At 33.9% G+C, this 16,526-nt stretch overlaps 1 protein-coding gene across 1 annotated transcript; it reads left to right on the forward strand.

Moving 5' to 3' along the window:
- Positions 1-2,870: 2,870 nt before the first annotated feature.
- On the forward strand, positions 2,871-10,581 carry LOC128157964 (uncharacterized). The gene is made up of 2 exons (XM_052820637.1): positions 2,871-4,685; positions 8,978-10,581. Exons 1-2 carry the CDS (start codon positions 3,113-3,115, stop codon positions 10,261-10,263), a joined length of 2,859 nt encoding a protein of 952 aa, XP_052676597.1. The 5' UTR covers positions 2,871-3,112; the 3' UTR covers positions 10,264-10,581.
- The last annotated feature ends 5,945 nt before the right edge of the window (positions 10,582-16,526 follow it).

A 16,526-nucleotide genomic window follows, 5' to 3' on the forward strand; every position in this document is an offset into this window, starting at 1 on the left:
CTGTTTCAGAACAAAATTAACAATATCCATTTATTGCATGATGGTGAGGGAAATACATGTATGAAGATTTATTCCCTCAAGAAAAATCATATTTTCCGAGGGCTTCGCCCGAGAGAAATTTGTTTTTTTCTGGGGAATAAATCCTCATATTCCCTGAACATTAATGCAATAAACGTTTTATTATACCAAACAACATATGATTACACGAAATACGTTGATTTCTAATAATGTTTTACTTTCAACAGTTGCAACATTAACGTCGTGATTGTTTGATTTCCCATGCAACTGTCTTACTTTTCTTTCATAAATCATAGATAGTTGAGTTGGTTCTGAGATATACCTGGTAAAGAGAATCATAATGATTAAATATTTTTTATTTAATCATATTTGTCTACATCGTATGCTCATATCTGCTTTTTCATTCCTATGATATCTCCATGTCACGTGACTTTCTAGACCAATCAAATATAATAGAATAATCATATTGAGGTATAATAATAAATGCTGCTGCATATCTGTACCTTCTTGGGCCTCATCTTTTCTCGCTTCCAACTATGTCTACTGAATATGGGCGATGTACATGCCCCCGCTGACTCGCACGATCATTCGTACCATGGAAGGCATAATCGCACGTCCAATCACATTGGCGCACGTTCAATCGTCCGATCACCTAATCTCTCGCGCGTTCCTATCGTATTATCTTTCAACAGTTGCTTTCATTGTACAACAGTCGCATATAGACGCAAGATATATCGCAAGATTCGATGCGTTTACATCGCACAACGCTCGCTTAGATCGTGCGAAATTCGTACAAATACTTTTTTCATATGCGATTATTTCGGCAACAATTGGCGATTCATATCTATTTTTTCGGTCGCACGAATATTTGGTCGCTTCTGCTCGTGCGCCAATTGTGAAAGGGGCTATATATACCTTTTGTTTTCCCTTGGACTGAAATGTCACATTTTCATTGGTTTAAACATAGCACGTTAAACATATGCCTCATATATCTCTATATTTGTTCTGTGAGAAATAATATTAGGCAATATGGCCGTCATTGGTCGACGCTTCGCTTACTCATTTCGACATTTCATAGTATTTAATACATAAACTGCATGCCGTAAGGTCTTAGAGTATTTGGAGTAGTTGTCCTTTGAAATTCTTTAAAATTAGAGTAGTTGCCCTTAGAATATTGACGTCTGGAGCAGAACAAAATGGCAGCGAAATGGCAGAAAACATTTAAAATTGAATAGCAACAAAACATTGTAAGTAAACATGGGTGAAGCAAGGATTTTTAAGGGTATTTGAAAGGTGAGATTGAAAATTTTGAAGAGTTTAAATTAGTTAGGCATCTTTTACATGGCTTTACGTAGATCATCGCTATTTGTGAATAAATATGTCGCTTGATAGTCCTCGGAAAAACAAAACACTTATTAGGTTAGTTACTGACTCACTACGGAAATATATTGGGTTGATCAATCTCATAGATGGCGAGGCGAAGCCTCGCCATCTATGAGATTGATCAACCCAATATATTTCCGTAGTGAGTCAGTAACTAGTTCTTGGCTTCGCCTCGCCATCTATGAGATTTATCAACCCAATATATTTCCGTAGTGAGTCAGTAACTAGCCTAATAAGTAATAGTATAAGTATCTCTGTTTCAGAACAAAATTTACAATATTGTTTTGTAATATTACAGACGCAATATATATCGCAAGATTCAATGCGTTTACATCGCACAACACTCGCTTAGATCGTGCGAAATTCGTACGAATACTTTTTTCATAAGCTATCATTTCGGCAACAATTGACGATTCATATCTAATTTATTCGGTCGCACGAATATTTGGTCGCCTCTGCTCGTGTGCCAATTGTGAAAGGGGCTTCACATATATAACTTGGGGCACTTTACGCTTTATAAACCGCGAAACGGTTTATAAAGACTGTCCCGAGTTATAGGTAGAAATTAAATTCAATCCTTATAATTAAATTTTCTGCCACTAAAATCAGAAAATGAGGCCTATTTTTATTAGAATGACGTTAATTTAAACAAAATTTAAACGTAAAGTCAAGCAGATTAATACTTTTCGCACATGCGTCCTATTGTGACGTAGGCAAGTTATGTTGTACTTATGATAGTGTTTGAATCTGGAAAATAATATTTTTGACATATGCGTTATATATATATATATATATATATATATATATATATATATATATATATATATATATATATATATATATATATATATATATATATATAAATTTCAACTCTTTGTTAAAACAATATGTTAATAGTTAAATTGCCTTTAACCTTTTCTATACAATAGCAATTATAAACAACAACCATACGCATATAAATACATACATTAGATTCCATAGTGATACACATGTATGTGTGGAAATGAAAAACAAGTTCCTTTTCAAAATTCTGTCGTTCCCTCGTTTGGCTTCCAAATCCGGGCATCCATTGCTATTGCTACCTAGCACTATCTATTTTCATTAAAATATATTAGTTTTATGTCAAAATTTCAAGTCTTTTACTGCGAATGTTTTACATTTAGGGAGTTAGGATCAATTGAAGAGATCGTACTACGGTACTTTAGTTCCATATTCATCATACATACATGCATATAGTTGTATATATATACATATATATTTATAAATGTGTGAAGTGAAAATATTATATCTGCTTACCTTTATCGATAATCCGTCACATATGCATGATCGTCTATTGCAGAAGACATGGCAAAATTGTATTGCCAATAGCAAGGAAACAGTTTAGGTTATTATGTAGATTTTACGCTTTCCGAACAAATAGCTGATAATCAATGTTAATTAAAGCAACCACTAAGAAAACTGATGTATATTCTAAGTTTTTGGTGATTTCATCCCTATATCATCTCCCTCGTTGGAAGAGTTCAATTAAACGGTGTAAAGCTAATTTGTACCACGGCTATAATGTTAGCAATCCGGAAGAAAATGGCGTTTCAAACGTATTTCAGACATGTTGTGACGATATGGCATTCCACCTTAAGATATCAAAACCTCACAAATGGATTAAAATTTCTATATTATATTTCAGATTTACGCTAGTGAAGAGTCAATACATATGAAGTTAACAATGGACCCTCCAAACAGTGCCCAAGATGTTGTACGCTGTTCGCTGTGTAACTTTTCTCTGGCTCTCATGTACTGTCACGTTTGTCAACTAAATGTTTGTAAGGATTGCGTTGTCAATCATATCTCCGATGAATCAAAATACCACAATGTGGTGCCGCTTAAACAAAGGGGGTCCACCCCTAATTATCCAAAATGTCTAACCCATACATCAAAACAGTGCGAACTTCACTGCAAACAGTGTAATATTCCTATTTGTGTCCAGTGTGTGTCTTCTACAGTACACAAGGGTCACGAATTTGTTGATGTGGTGAAAGCGCATGTATTTAAAAAAGAGTTTATAAGGAGAGATTTACAAGAATTGGAGAAATCGATTTTTCCTCAACATGAAAAGTTAGCGTGTATGATTTTCAATCAGTATATTGATCTGAACGAACACTCTCGAAAGTTGAAGAAAGCTATCTACGAACATAGAGATTATTTGCACAGACAAATAGACTTTGTTGCTAACAGTATGGAGTTAGACCTTGAAGAGATGAATTGCAAATATCTGACAATCCTGCATAAACAACAGTCTGAAATTGAATTCCAAATTTCGAAAATCAAACGTTGCATGGCTCAATTAAAGACACTACTGGACTCAAATGATATAAGCCTTGTCTCTTCTTACAAATCAATAAATGCTAAATTTAGAAAATTACCCCCTACAGTCAAAGTAGTTTTACCTCAGTTCATCCCTGACGAAATCAACAAAGATAGGATTTATAAAAAATTTGGCTCATTATCGCCATTACATTTTACAACAGAAGAAAGAATCTACAAAAATCAGACCCTATCAGCTGCGTTGTCTCCCACGGATATACAGCTGATATGTGTACCACTTACCATTGCAACTATACCTACTGAAATTGATGATCTAACCAATGTGGCCTATCTAGGAGATGAGAACCTTTGGACTAGTGGTCAGGGCAACAAAATGATGCTATATAACCTTCGTGGGGAATTAGAAAGGTCAATCCGAACCAAGTCACAGAACTGGCCAGAAGACATAGCGGTGACAACGAATGGGGATTTAGTTTATGCTGATTACAAGGACAAAACTGTTAACATAGTAAAGAATACATTGATACAGACAGTGATCAGACAATTGGAATGGGGACCTATTAATGTTTGTTGTACCTCCTCTGATGACCTTTTGTTTGTCATGATTAATAATGATGAAAAACAAACAAAAGTTGTGCGTTATTCGGGTTCCAAAGCAACACAACATATTCAATATAATAACAAAGGACAGTCTTTGTTTTCATCTGGTAACAGTACAAAACACATCAGCGAGAACAATAATCATGATATATGTGTGTCTGATAATGGGGCATGTGCAGTCGTGGTGGTCAATAAGGAAGGGAAATTACGGTTTAGGTACACTGGCTCAGGCTTTTCAGGGGTTTTAAAGAAATACCACATTGGTCCCGCAGCCTATTATAGAAATACCTCTATTTTTACTCCTGTTGGTATTACTACAGACAGCCATAGTAGGATCCTTACAACGGATCTTTCCAACAGCTGTATCCACATTTTGGATCAGGACGGAAAGTTCCTTTGCTTTATTAACTGTGATTTATTTGACCCAGTATTATGTGTAGACGCCAAAGACTGCCTCCTAGTTGCTGAGTGTCGCCCATGTGAAGTGAAGAAAATCAAATATTGCATGCAAGCAAAAGAATTGTATAGCATTTGTAATGTATGATCAATTGCTAGTAAATAGTATGTACAGGGAAGTGAAGTATTCGTCTCCGTTTTTATTTTCGCTCCGACTATGCACGAGTATTAAGTTCTATTTCTAAATCGAGCAAGAAAAAGAACCTCAAAAACAGAACATTGATGGTTTGGTAAGTTTGATAGAACAATTTACGGTTCGAACATTTTTAAGTTTTATTTTTCATTTTAATAAAAACGAGAAATTCTATTTCCTCTAATGGTCAACTAAAAGTCTAATAGAACTATGCAAATGAATTTTTTTTATATAATAAATTTTGTCTAAATTAGAAATATGGAACAAAAACAAAGCCAGTTTAAGCGTATATTGTTAATTCAATATGTTTAACTTAAATTGGTAAACATGTAAAATGACAGTCATGATTTTGTCTCACATTACTGCAACCGAAGAAAAATCGGTCTTCTTTTCTGTTCATATAAAAAAAATACTGGGTACCAGATTTCGAGTCTTATATGAATACAAAGTCTGGATAAAAGACAAAGTAACTTCCTTTTTCATGTTTCAAGAAGGATATGGCTTTAGTAAACAAACAATATGGTTCCTGCAAAATGAAATACAACTTTTATCCAAGTTATTTAATGTTTAGGCATAAATATGAAGTTGTACAATGATAGAAGGGTTATACATGTAATCTTACAAGAACATAATCAAAGTATACTGAAGTACTGACGGGAGTTGATTTTATCGATTATCATTTATTTTAAAATCGGTTTATCTTACATGGCAATTAGTTTCTTTGTATTTGAATAATGCATTTTTTTATAATATGAATTTTTAGACTTTTCCGACAAGAATTTCTGGAAACCCCATATGACTCATGTTGTGTAATATTTAAAGATAAATTTCATCTACTAGTATGTATTAGTTATCGAAACAGTTCTAAAAATTGTGTTACATTAAAAGTTTAAAATTTATCAATTTAAACTTAACTATTACAGAACACTAAAAGTTTAAAATTGATTAATTTAAACTTAACTATAACAGAAACTGTTATAGTCAAGTTTAAATTGATAAATTTTAAACTTTTAATGTAACAAATGTATGGATCCAAGCACTACTGATATCGATCTCTAGTCTCGTTTAACCAGACGCTCGGCTGTCTCCGTTAATATCCGACAAGCAAGAGAGCCCCCTCTCTGCTTGTCGCAGATTTACGAAGACAGCCGAGCGTCTGGTTGAACGACATTCTATTAACTCTGGCGTAGAAATACATGAGACTACAAAAATATCTAAATTGTTCGTAGTATATAAAATTTGACTATATTCAAAGTGTTTATAGATAAGTTTACTTGAAAAACAATGATTCAGCATACTTTGCATCGATTTTTTTTCTATTATTTTCAAGAACTAAATCTTGTCAGCAGTGATGATTTGTGCTTAGGTCCAAACACTGTTTCACTTTCGGTTTGCCAGAGTAACTGACAAAAGCAGCACATTTGGTAAAGATCACATTAATAACGTTTGTGGTATTCAACAGTGACATATCTACACATTTCATAGTGACGCTTTATAGACCTGATAAAAGTATATCAACCTCTGATTTCGTCCTCGGTCGATTTCCTCTCATCAGGTCTATAAAACCTCATCAAAAGGCAATAATTGTATAATATTGTTTAAAGTTCGTTTAACTAGAAATCATTTATTACATATTTTTTCTTTTAACATAATTTTCTCTAAAAAATTTTATGCCTTTTAATTTTGCATTGACAAGCAAAGAAGCGACTGGACTCATTTACACATTACAATAACTTCATGCTTGTCTGTGCTGAATTTTAGACTGAAAGTTGAGTGTCAAATCTGAGTGAGTAACTACGTATACTGGGCCTGATCTGAACCAAAACCATGTGTATAAGTCCTTTGATATGACGCACTAAAAGCGATAATTATAGGCATATCTTAAATCATTAAGATGTGGAACGAAATCCTTCGTAGCCAGTAAACGGTTGTTTATAATCTCTATTTCGTAATGAAAAATAAAGGTTTTGTTTTATTTTGTTAGCCTGGCAACAATTTGGTTTTGCAAAACAAATACCTTTTGCACAATCCTTGATCGTTGAGTTTTGCTGATAACTAAATATACTGTTACAATGTACAAGGATAAACGTTGTACTATATATATATATGTGTGTGTGTAACTACTTGTAATCATAAAACGTAAGCACTTTAATTTCTTCTTCAGACGTGCTGCTATTGACAATCAGATTGCAAAACGTCTGAGGAAGAATTGAAATCAACGAATCTGATTGACCTTAACGGGCCTTTTTCCGGTCCACAAATATATAGATTTCTGTTTTTGTGATAGATTTAACGATACAGACTCCACGTAAGGACGAAGAACCATTAGATGATAGAGAGGCATCGGTTTATCGGTTTATCCCTCCGCCTGCTTCAAATAGTGCGAGTAAAAATGAGAGCATAAGACAGTTTTTTAATTAAAAATATGATAAATTGTATTTAATTAAGCAACACCATTACTTAATGGATAATATCAATGCACCATTTTGCATTTCCTTACAGCAGACAACATGTATACGTATCCTAGAAATTGGTATCCCTCGTAAGCCTTTGTAGCTAAGAGGTTTGAAACTTTGTCATTTGACATCCCAAATCTGTTAACGTTGTATATTTTGATTGCCCCAGTTTGGGGACAACACACCCATCGAAGACATAATTTCAAAGAGATTTCATTACTGGACGCCTTATGTTTGGTTGCATAAAGAAGGAGGAAACATTATTGAACGATATTGTGATTATATGTTCTCTTTTATTGATTGTCATTTGAGACAGGACTTTCAAATACCAGATGGACTGAGTATTAAGTATATGAATTTTTTGTTGGCTTCTTTCCTCTTGTTTTTATTTTATTAACCATATAAATTCATCCTGGTTAAAAAGCGTGGTTTCATTGGCTAATAGGTGTTATTTACATTTAATTCGTTACGTCACAATATAATGATTTACATAAATCACTGTATTTATTCTCTTTACGATGTACAACTCATCTTTAAGACAAACGGTCCCGGTATGTTTATAATTTTGGCAGAAAACTAAGTGTTTAGAAATGGATTATTAAAGTAAAGCGAGTATAATCTGTCAGAGAGTAAGAACAGTTGACTGTGAATGTTGTCCGTTTGTGAACAAACTTATCGGAATAACGTGGCGTTGATCTCGCACCGCCAGGTAGTGCAAAGCCTCAAACCGCCATATTGGCTCGGGCAGGTATGTATTAGGTTGTTATTAACTAATCACGTTTATCAATATACATGTTTGATAAAAATGTCATATTAAAACACGAAAAGTCGTATTTGTAAATATAATCAAGGCTATGATCGTTAATATTGGCGGGGTTTTGTACTTTTGTAAACAGTTTTGTAATCTTACGATTAAAAGTTCTTGCTTACATTTAATTTTGAAATTATTTATTTCTTGAAAAATAAATCATTAGTTTTTAAAGGAGAACAAAGGTAGCTTGTTTGGCAATCAAACACGTAATGTAAGACAAGAAAGTGTATGAAGATTCAGTCATGCGTGAAATGAAGTGTATAAATAGCTACATGTATTCGCCTTTTTTACAACCAAGAAACGTATATATACCACGTACAATGCTTTGTAATAGAACGGTGATATTGAGCTTTGTTTCACCTTTATCTGTAACTTTTTTTAACCGCGTGTTGAGACTTTGAATAGAAATTTTCTTTTTTTAAATTTCAGATAATTTGCATCATTTTGAGATAAAGTTACAGAAAATGGACCCTCAAAATAGCATTCGGGACATTGTTCCATGCAGCTTGTGCAGATTTTCGATGGCTCCCTTGCACTGTAAAATTTGTGTCCTAAGACTCCAATGCTCGGATTGCGCTGAAAATAGCATTAGAGAACTAACAAATGATCACGAGGAACAACAGTCAGTCAGACGCAGAAGATTTTTATTCTGTTCATTCTGTAATGAACATGACATTAGATGTAGAGCACCTTTTGTTAAACACTTTGAAATTTCACATGATTTAAAAATGTTAAATATAAAGAGAGATCTGAGAGAATTAGAAAATTATATTTTACCTAAATATCAAAATCTTACAGCTAGTATCCCAGTCCAAGACATTGGTCTGAATAACATCTTCAAGAAATTGACAACGACTCTTAATAAACAAGGAGAAAACTTGCACAGAAAAGTAGACTCCGTCAAAAGGAAGTCCGACCTTGATGAAATACACTCCAATTGTCTTTCTATATTGGAGAAACGAAAAGTTGAAATTGAACACAACATTACTGATATATCACTGAGCATTGCTTATCTAAAGAAATTACTGGAGTCCGGTGATTTTATTCCTACAAAGAACTACAAATCCAGGAATTCGGATTTCAGAAAAAAATTACATCCTGAAGTCAAATTAATTTTACCTGAATTCATCACTGAGGAACTGGACAGAGAGCAAATTTATCATCAGTTCACTTCTCTGTTTGAGTTATCGTTTAGAACAAAAGAAACCTCAGGAGCTGAGTCGTCCCCGACAGGCAGACCACTGATGGAGGAACCATTGACCATTACATCTCTCAATATAATAAAACATAGAAGCAGTTCAGGGGGTTCCTTAATCGACGTAGCCTGTGTGGGAGATGAAAACATTTGGATCGCTGGTGAAGACATGTGGTTTCATATGATGTTGTACACTCTCCAGGGGGAACTGTTAAAGTCGGTCCAAACCATGTCCGGATACAAGCCAGTCGGCATAGCAGTGACAAAGGATGGAGAGCTGGTTTATGCTGATGGAGATGATCGGACCGTGAACATAGTAAAGAAGAATACACAAATTCAGACAGTAATTAGACTAGAGGGATGGACACCTGCCAACGTCTGTATTACATCATCTGGTTACCTCCTGGTTGTCATGTACAGTGATGATGGAGAACAATCAAAAGTCTCGCGTTACAATGGTTCCACTGAGTTCCAAAGCTTTCAATATGATGATGAAGGACAACCTCTCTATTCATCTGAATCTTGCTTAAAATACATCTGCGAGAACAGGAACCTAGATATCTGTGTGTCAGACGATGAAACCGCTGCCGGTACAGTGGTGGTGGTCAATCAGGCCGGGAAACTCCGGTTTAAATATAGTGGTTCTTCCCGTACTACGAAGGGTTCATTTAGGCCATTCGGCATCACAACAGACAGCCAGGGGCGGATCCTGGTAGCAGACGTTAAGAACCACTGTGTTCACGTACTTGATCAGGATGGACAGTTCCTCTGCTTAATTGACAATTACGATTTATTTGAGCCGCGTGGCTTATGTGTAGACACAAGGGACAATCTTATTGTGGCTGAAAATAAGCCATGTCGAGTGAAGAAAATCCAATATTGCATATGAATATTTTAACACTTATTATATACAGTGTATATATTATAATATGTAAAATTTCCTCTATTTAAACAATTGTTTCTTTGTTGCCTTATTTAGGTTTAAGACATGGCAAAACACAATACATGACCCCGTAATGTTTATATCCATGACTGGTCCCGATATCTGAACTATAGAAATGCCTTGATGTGAATAAAAACAGACATCCCATTAAGATTTACCGATTATCAGCATATATCATTACATGAGATCCACGAAGAAATTCACTCCTTATCAGAAATTAGAATGGTTGCATGGTAAATTAAAAAAAATGTACCACTGGATTTTGTGGCAATAAAATGTAAACGACATTCCTTCTTCAGGTTTATTTTTATTTAATTTCGGGTCATTTTTACTAGCAAATATTATTGTGAGAAAAGTCGAATGTGTTGAACTTTGACAGACGGAACTACTTACTAACGCAAAAAGAAAGGATTCGGGATGTTTCATGATAAAATTTATTTTGTTTCGTATTTACAAGTTTTTAAAAATGGAGCAATATATGAACATCTCTGAAAAAACTAGTACAACTGGCAACATTATATTAATTCAAATTATTTTACTTTTGTTTATATTCTGAGGGATGCCAGCAAAAAGTGATGTTACAAAAGCAACAAATGATAATTTTTCAACTATAATTCCACATCCTTAAAAAATTAGATGTATACAGGACCTGCTTATGCATACTACAATATGAAACACTTTGATTTCATTGATCAAGATTAATGCATAAATAAATATTTTATTTATTTTATTAAAATAACATTTCTCATAGCATTTCAAAAAGAGGAGTACAGTTAATTTTGTAGAGACCTTTATTCAGTTTCTTAAATAAAAGAGGGGAAAAAAGCATAATTTTCATTAACCATTGAAATCAAGATTAATCTCCAGAAAGCATAGCATATAGCATCGAAAATAACGTTGAAATATTTTATTTCCTATCGCAATTGTCCACGCGTAAATGTTTCATATAGGATCTGCTTAAAAATTAAAAAAGTTGACGTTTTGTTCGTTGAGAAAATGTGTTTACATATAACATCGGAAGCACACAATTTTAAAAACAAATGACCATTTACAGTATTTTTAACAGGATTACCTGATGATGCTAATTCTTTAAAAAAAAAAATAAGATGGAACAAGACCACACAATGTAACCATGTACCACGGGCAGCGTACTAATTATAAGTCAGATATATACTTCAACCGTCCACTGTGTGACAGAAAGATCTCATCTTCGCCCTATTGGCCTCCATCAGTTCTTTTCCTCACAGAATCAATAATTTTCGGAATATATCTTTTACTTTAAAAAAGGGACCCCCATTTTCATACCTTATCCATCATGAAGGCCAAGATTTCAAACATGACAGGTCAAGATTGAATTAAAATAAATACTGTATACAGGGAAATATTTGACCAAGTTTTATTTTCGCCCCTATCGCCCTCGTCGTCAGCGGGCGAATTTAAGACTGGGCAAATTCCAATATTCCAAGTTATTTCTTTAGTAAACAAGCGAGTCTGGGTGAATTTTAGACTGGGTGAATCATTTTGCAAGTGAAGAAGGGCGAAAATAACACGGGCGAAAATAACCCTGTATACAGTATTCAGAAGACGGCGTGGGTGTTCCCTGTAACTTTCCATTTGGTTTGGTTATATAACAAGGGGCTTAATATGGCTTAATATGGACCACATTTTGAGTCCGTAAATGATTCGTGTATTCCCTTTTGTTTATTTTTCATATAAAACTCAACGCAACATTTAAGGCCACGTCCTCCCCCTTAAAACTTGGAGTCATCGCCTTTGCGTTTACTATTTCTGTAAGAAACATCTCAATATCTTTGTCATTTTTTGGCAATCGTTCTTGAAGCCACGCTGTTTTTTGCATATATAAACCTCTACTTGGTTATGATTAAACAAACTTTCTACCTACACAATATCTTAGAATGCTTGCTAAGTATTCATAAATTGGAGCATTAGATTTTTTTTCCAAGATTTAAGTTATAAAGATGTTTCTCTATAATATACGGGGCATTCATATCTAATAATATATCTAACCTCCTTCCGAAGATGATTGGTGAAAAGTTCAACTGGATGATTTGTGAAAAGTTCAACTGGATGATACGTGCAAAGTTCAGCTGGATGATACGTGCAAAGTTCAACTGGATGATACGCGCAAAATTCAGGTGAATTTGACTCGGCGGTTATTTGGAAAAAGTCGAGATACTGTAAAAGTTGACAGACAAAATGGCATGTCAGTTGTCAGGTGATAAAAAACGCACGATAAAGGGCGTTGTGATAAAATTGATTTTGTTACAGGTTTGGTGGTGAGCAAGTGAGCAAGACTTTTGCCCTGTATATTTTTCATTACTGAATATTTACATCTACCGAGTATGACTCCCTCTATTTCTTACGGAAACTTATTGATAATTCATACCTCTATAGAAACTATTAGTCGAAACCTACAGCGACTGAAACTGACAGGAAACTGACATGACTGAAATCTACACGCCCTGTTTATCGATTAGTCAAAACCTACAGTGACTTGAGAAAAATCACGGACTGCGCGAATTACATGATGAATTTAGACTCAAATTCCCATAGGAGACGATTTGGCTATTATTTTTTTTTCGCTAACGTACTGATTTACATTAACAGTAAAAGTATTTTAGTTAATTCAACATACTTTTTAGAACCAATTCATTAATTAAAAGAAAGATGTAAATGTAAACAATAAAATGCTTTCTTTGATGTTAATATAAACAATAAAATGCTTTCTTAGTGATTCATGCGGGTTATGAAGGTAGCGATCATCGCAGAAATTTTTTGACATAACCCGATATGAAAACATAAATCCACATAAAAGAAACAAACTATATTTCACTCTTGATTTAAGGAATGAGGTGATCAAATACGGTCGGGGGGATCAAATGTACAATTGTATCATAAAGGCCCATGAGAAAAAAATGACTCCTTATTATTTGTATTTATATAATTTTTAAGCAATTCGAGAATGTAAATATTTAATTTTCAATGCAAAAGATTGTATAGAACTAAACAAACACTATTATACATGGTGTATCCCTTTTCTAATATGGAGAAACAAGAATTTAGCTATAACAGGATTTATGCCTTGAACGTAATATGAAGAAACCGCGTCACCCATCAATAGTGTATATTCACATCTACAAAGTATTATTCCCTCTATTTCTTACGAAAACTTATAGTTAATTCATAGCTCTATAGAAACAGCCAGACTGAAATCTACATGTCCCGTTCATCGATTGGTCGAAATCTACAGCGGCTGACACTTGAGTAGAAATTGACAGGTCTGAAATTGACACGCCCTGTTTATCGATTGGTCTAAACCTACAGCGACCTACAAAATATCACGGACTGCATGAAATAATCATGATGATGCCAGACTCTCAGTCTCACATGAGACGATTAGGCTGTTCCTTTTAGCTAACATACTTACGTACATTTAAAGTAATTTAGCGAATTTTACTTACTTTTCATAATCAAATTATTGATTTGTTAAAGAGAGATGTAAATATAAACAATAAAATGATTTCTTTGATGATTCATGCGGGTTATGAAGGTAGCGATCATTGCAGAAAAAAATTACATAACCCGCTAACGCGGGTTATGTATTTTTTCTGCAATGTCGCTACCTTCATATCCCGAATGATTCACCAAAGAAAGCATTTATTGTTTAAATAGGTCTCCTGTAGTATTTGGACGAACATTTGTAAATGCATTACGGTACAAGTTTGATTAAGGAAGGCACGGTTAAATTAATTAGACCTGCTTTATAAATATTCAGGGTTAACCATTCACACCCAGATCCCAGACACTATCTTTATCATTACATTTAATAATGATTTAATCAAAACAGAGCGCATGGTTAGTAGGATGTATAAAGTCTTGAACCATTCATTCTTGTAGTACAGGAAATATAATGAATCCCTATCAAGTCTGGTACAATATTTCTTTTACGCATTATCAATGCAAACTTTGTAAAGTAAGGCTCATAATTAATTTTGCGTTGACATAAACTAAAAACCATAGCCAGTTCGTTAATCTGGAAATATAATTCATCTGAATTAAGACACATAATTTGCTCTCCAGATGCCATCATCTTTGTTAGTTACTGACACTTACTTCAAACAGGACGTGCATAGATGCTTCATCAATACCCGCTTTAGAATTCATTTAAAATGTATACTCAGTCTGGTAGTTCACATCAAGGAAGCCTTGTTCTAATTATACAGGCACGTAGCATCAGGGGGCGCCAGGGGGGGCCTGGCCCCCCCCCCCCCCCACTTTTTCTCGCAGCAACAAATTTTTTAAAATTTACATATAGAAAATTGAATTACCATGAAGTTGGCCCCCCCACTTTTTTGGGGGTATGTAAAAAATTGATATGAAAATAAGGAAACGAGGATTGAAATTGAAGTTATATACTACGCCAGCCCCCACCCCCCAGAGATTCAATATTGCTATCTATATTTTCCTTTTGTCAATTGAAAATTAAGAATTAAAAATTGAAAAGTGTATACACAAATGACTTTTGGACTATAAATGTATTCATCTGCTAACAAAATACACAACCTTTTTCTACACGATAATTTGTTCATTGCATTAACATAATGAAAACAACAATTGCTCAGCCGATTTACATTTCACAATCCACTATCCACTATAAAGACATGGTCAGCGAGACTTGTTCGTGTGTCCCCATTTTACATATATCATGTACATGTACCATTAGCACTGGGTACTAAAGCTTTCAGACATCTTTCTGATTTGAACATAAATATCATGGGGTAAGAAAAGCCATGTTCTTCTCTTAATAATACTGACATTTATAGGACGAAGCATCAGAAGAGAAAAATTACATTTGAACTGGTGCTTTAATGACAATAACATATCAGTAGGAGAGTTACTCCCCTTTACCTAAAATGTGGTATGCTTAAATCATGGCTTGTACGTTTAGAATATAGATTCACAGCTGCATGAAAAACACACACAGAATCAGAACAAGGTTGCTGCACAGTGATATTGAACACATAAGTATAACATTTTAAGTTATAAAACATAAATAGTACAAAACTTTACAATGCTGAAATGAATACAAAACTATACCCAAAAAACGAAAAAAGACTTTTAAAAAATTGTAAAATATCAACAGTGTCATGTTCTGTATAAAGTAATTATTAACAATTAAAGTTTTTTTATTCATTTTTAAACATGGCCTTTGAAGAAACCGATGCATAAAATAATTAAATGTTTATCAAAGTAAAAGAAATGTGAACTTTTTTGTGAATAATGCCATCATCCAAGAATGTATGCATCCTCAAAACTCATTTTTTCCTCTTAATCTACAAAATTGATGCACTTTAATATTTATAAAATGGTTACCACAGTATGTCTAGTTACATATTAAATAAGATTTCCGCAAGTAATCAAGCTACATGCACACATACAGTATGTAGATATAATATATATATAACTCTACTGTTATAGTAGAGAATGCTTTGCCTAGTTTTAGCATTGTGTGGAAAATAGCATGTTATATGGTTTAGCTGTGCAACTCTGCTAAAGCCAATACATGTATATGTGAAGTATAAAAATGATAAATAAACAGGTAAATATCAATATCTCTGTAGATTGTCCAGATGAAGAGAGACTGATGGAATAAAACTTTTTATAGTCAGATATAGGATCGATAATCTATCTTCCAGTTTGAGTTTATGATTGTTCTTCATTTCAAGTGAAATCAAAGGGGGAGGATTTTGTTACCCGAAGATAACTCCTTTAGAAAGGGAGGGACTATGGCTTTATTAAATATTATGGAATATTTAATGATTTTACTGAATGGTTTACACAATTACAGGTAACCAAAAATACTGAATATTAAAATTAATGGGATAAAGATAATGAGAGAAAAGGTGTAAATAAATTCCTTTAATTTCGTAAGAAGTACATGTTATCAACCATTTGCAGCACTGACATCAACAACCAACAGCTGTACAATGTACATCAAATAGCGACACTGTTGCAACCTCAGAATATAAAACTATGACACAAAATCACAACACACAGTATTAAGCATTGTACAAAGCTTGGTCACACAGAGACCAACATTGGCAAAGCTTGGCAGAGAGGTCACCTAATAGATATAAACACACAAGCAGGCAAAAAATCTCATGGAATTTGTAGCTGTACACTAAAGC

This window comes from Crassostrea angulata, chromosome 8, assembly GCF_025612915.1.
Source record: "Crassostrea angulata isolate pt1a10 chromosome 8, ASM2561291v2, whole genome shotgun sequence".
Lineage (NCBI taxonomy): Eukaryota > Metazoa > Mollusca > Bivalvia > Ostreida > Ostreidae > Magallana > Magallana angulata.

Excerpts from the sequence above, each read along its gene's own strand:
- LOC128157964 (XM_052820637.1), top strand. The coding sequence starts at position 3,113 with ATGAAGTTAACAATGGACCCTCCAAACAGTGCCCAAGATGTTGTACGC. Across the intron at positions 4,686-8,977 it reads AACGGATCTTTCCAACAGCT|CTAGTATCCCAGTCCAAGAC; the intron begins GTATCCACATTT and ends AAAATCTTACAG.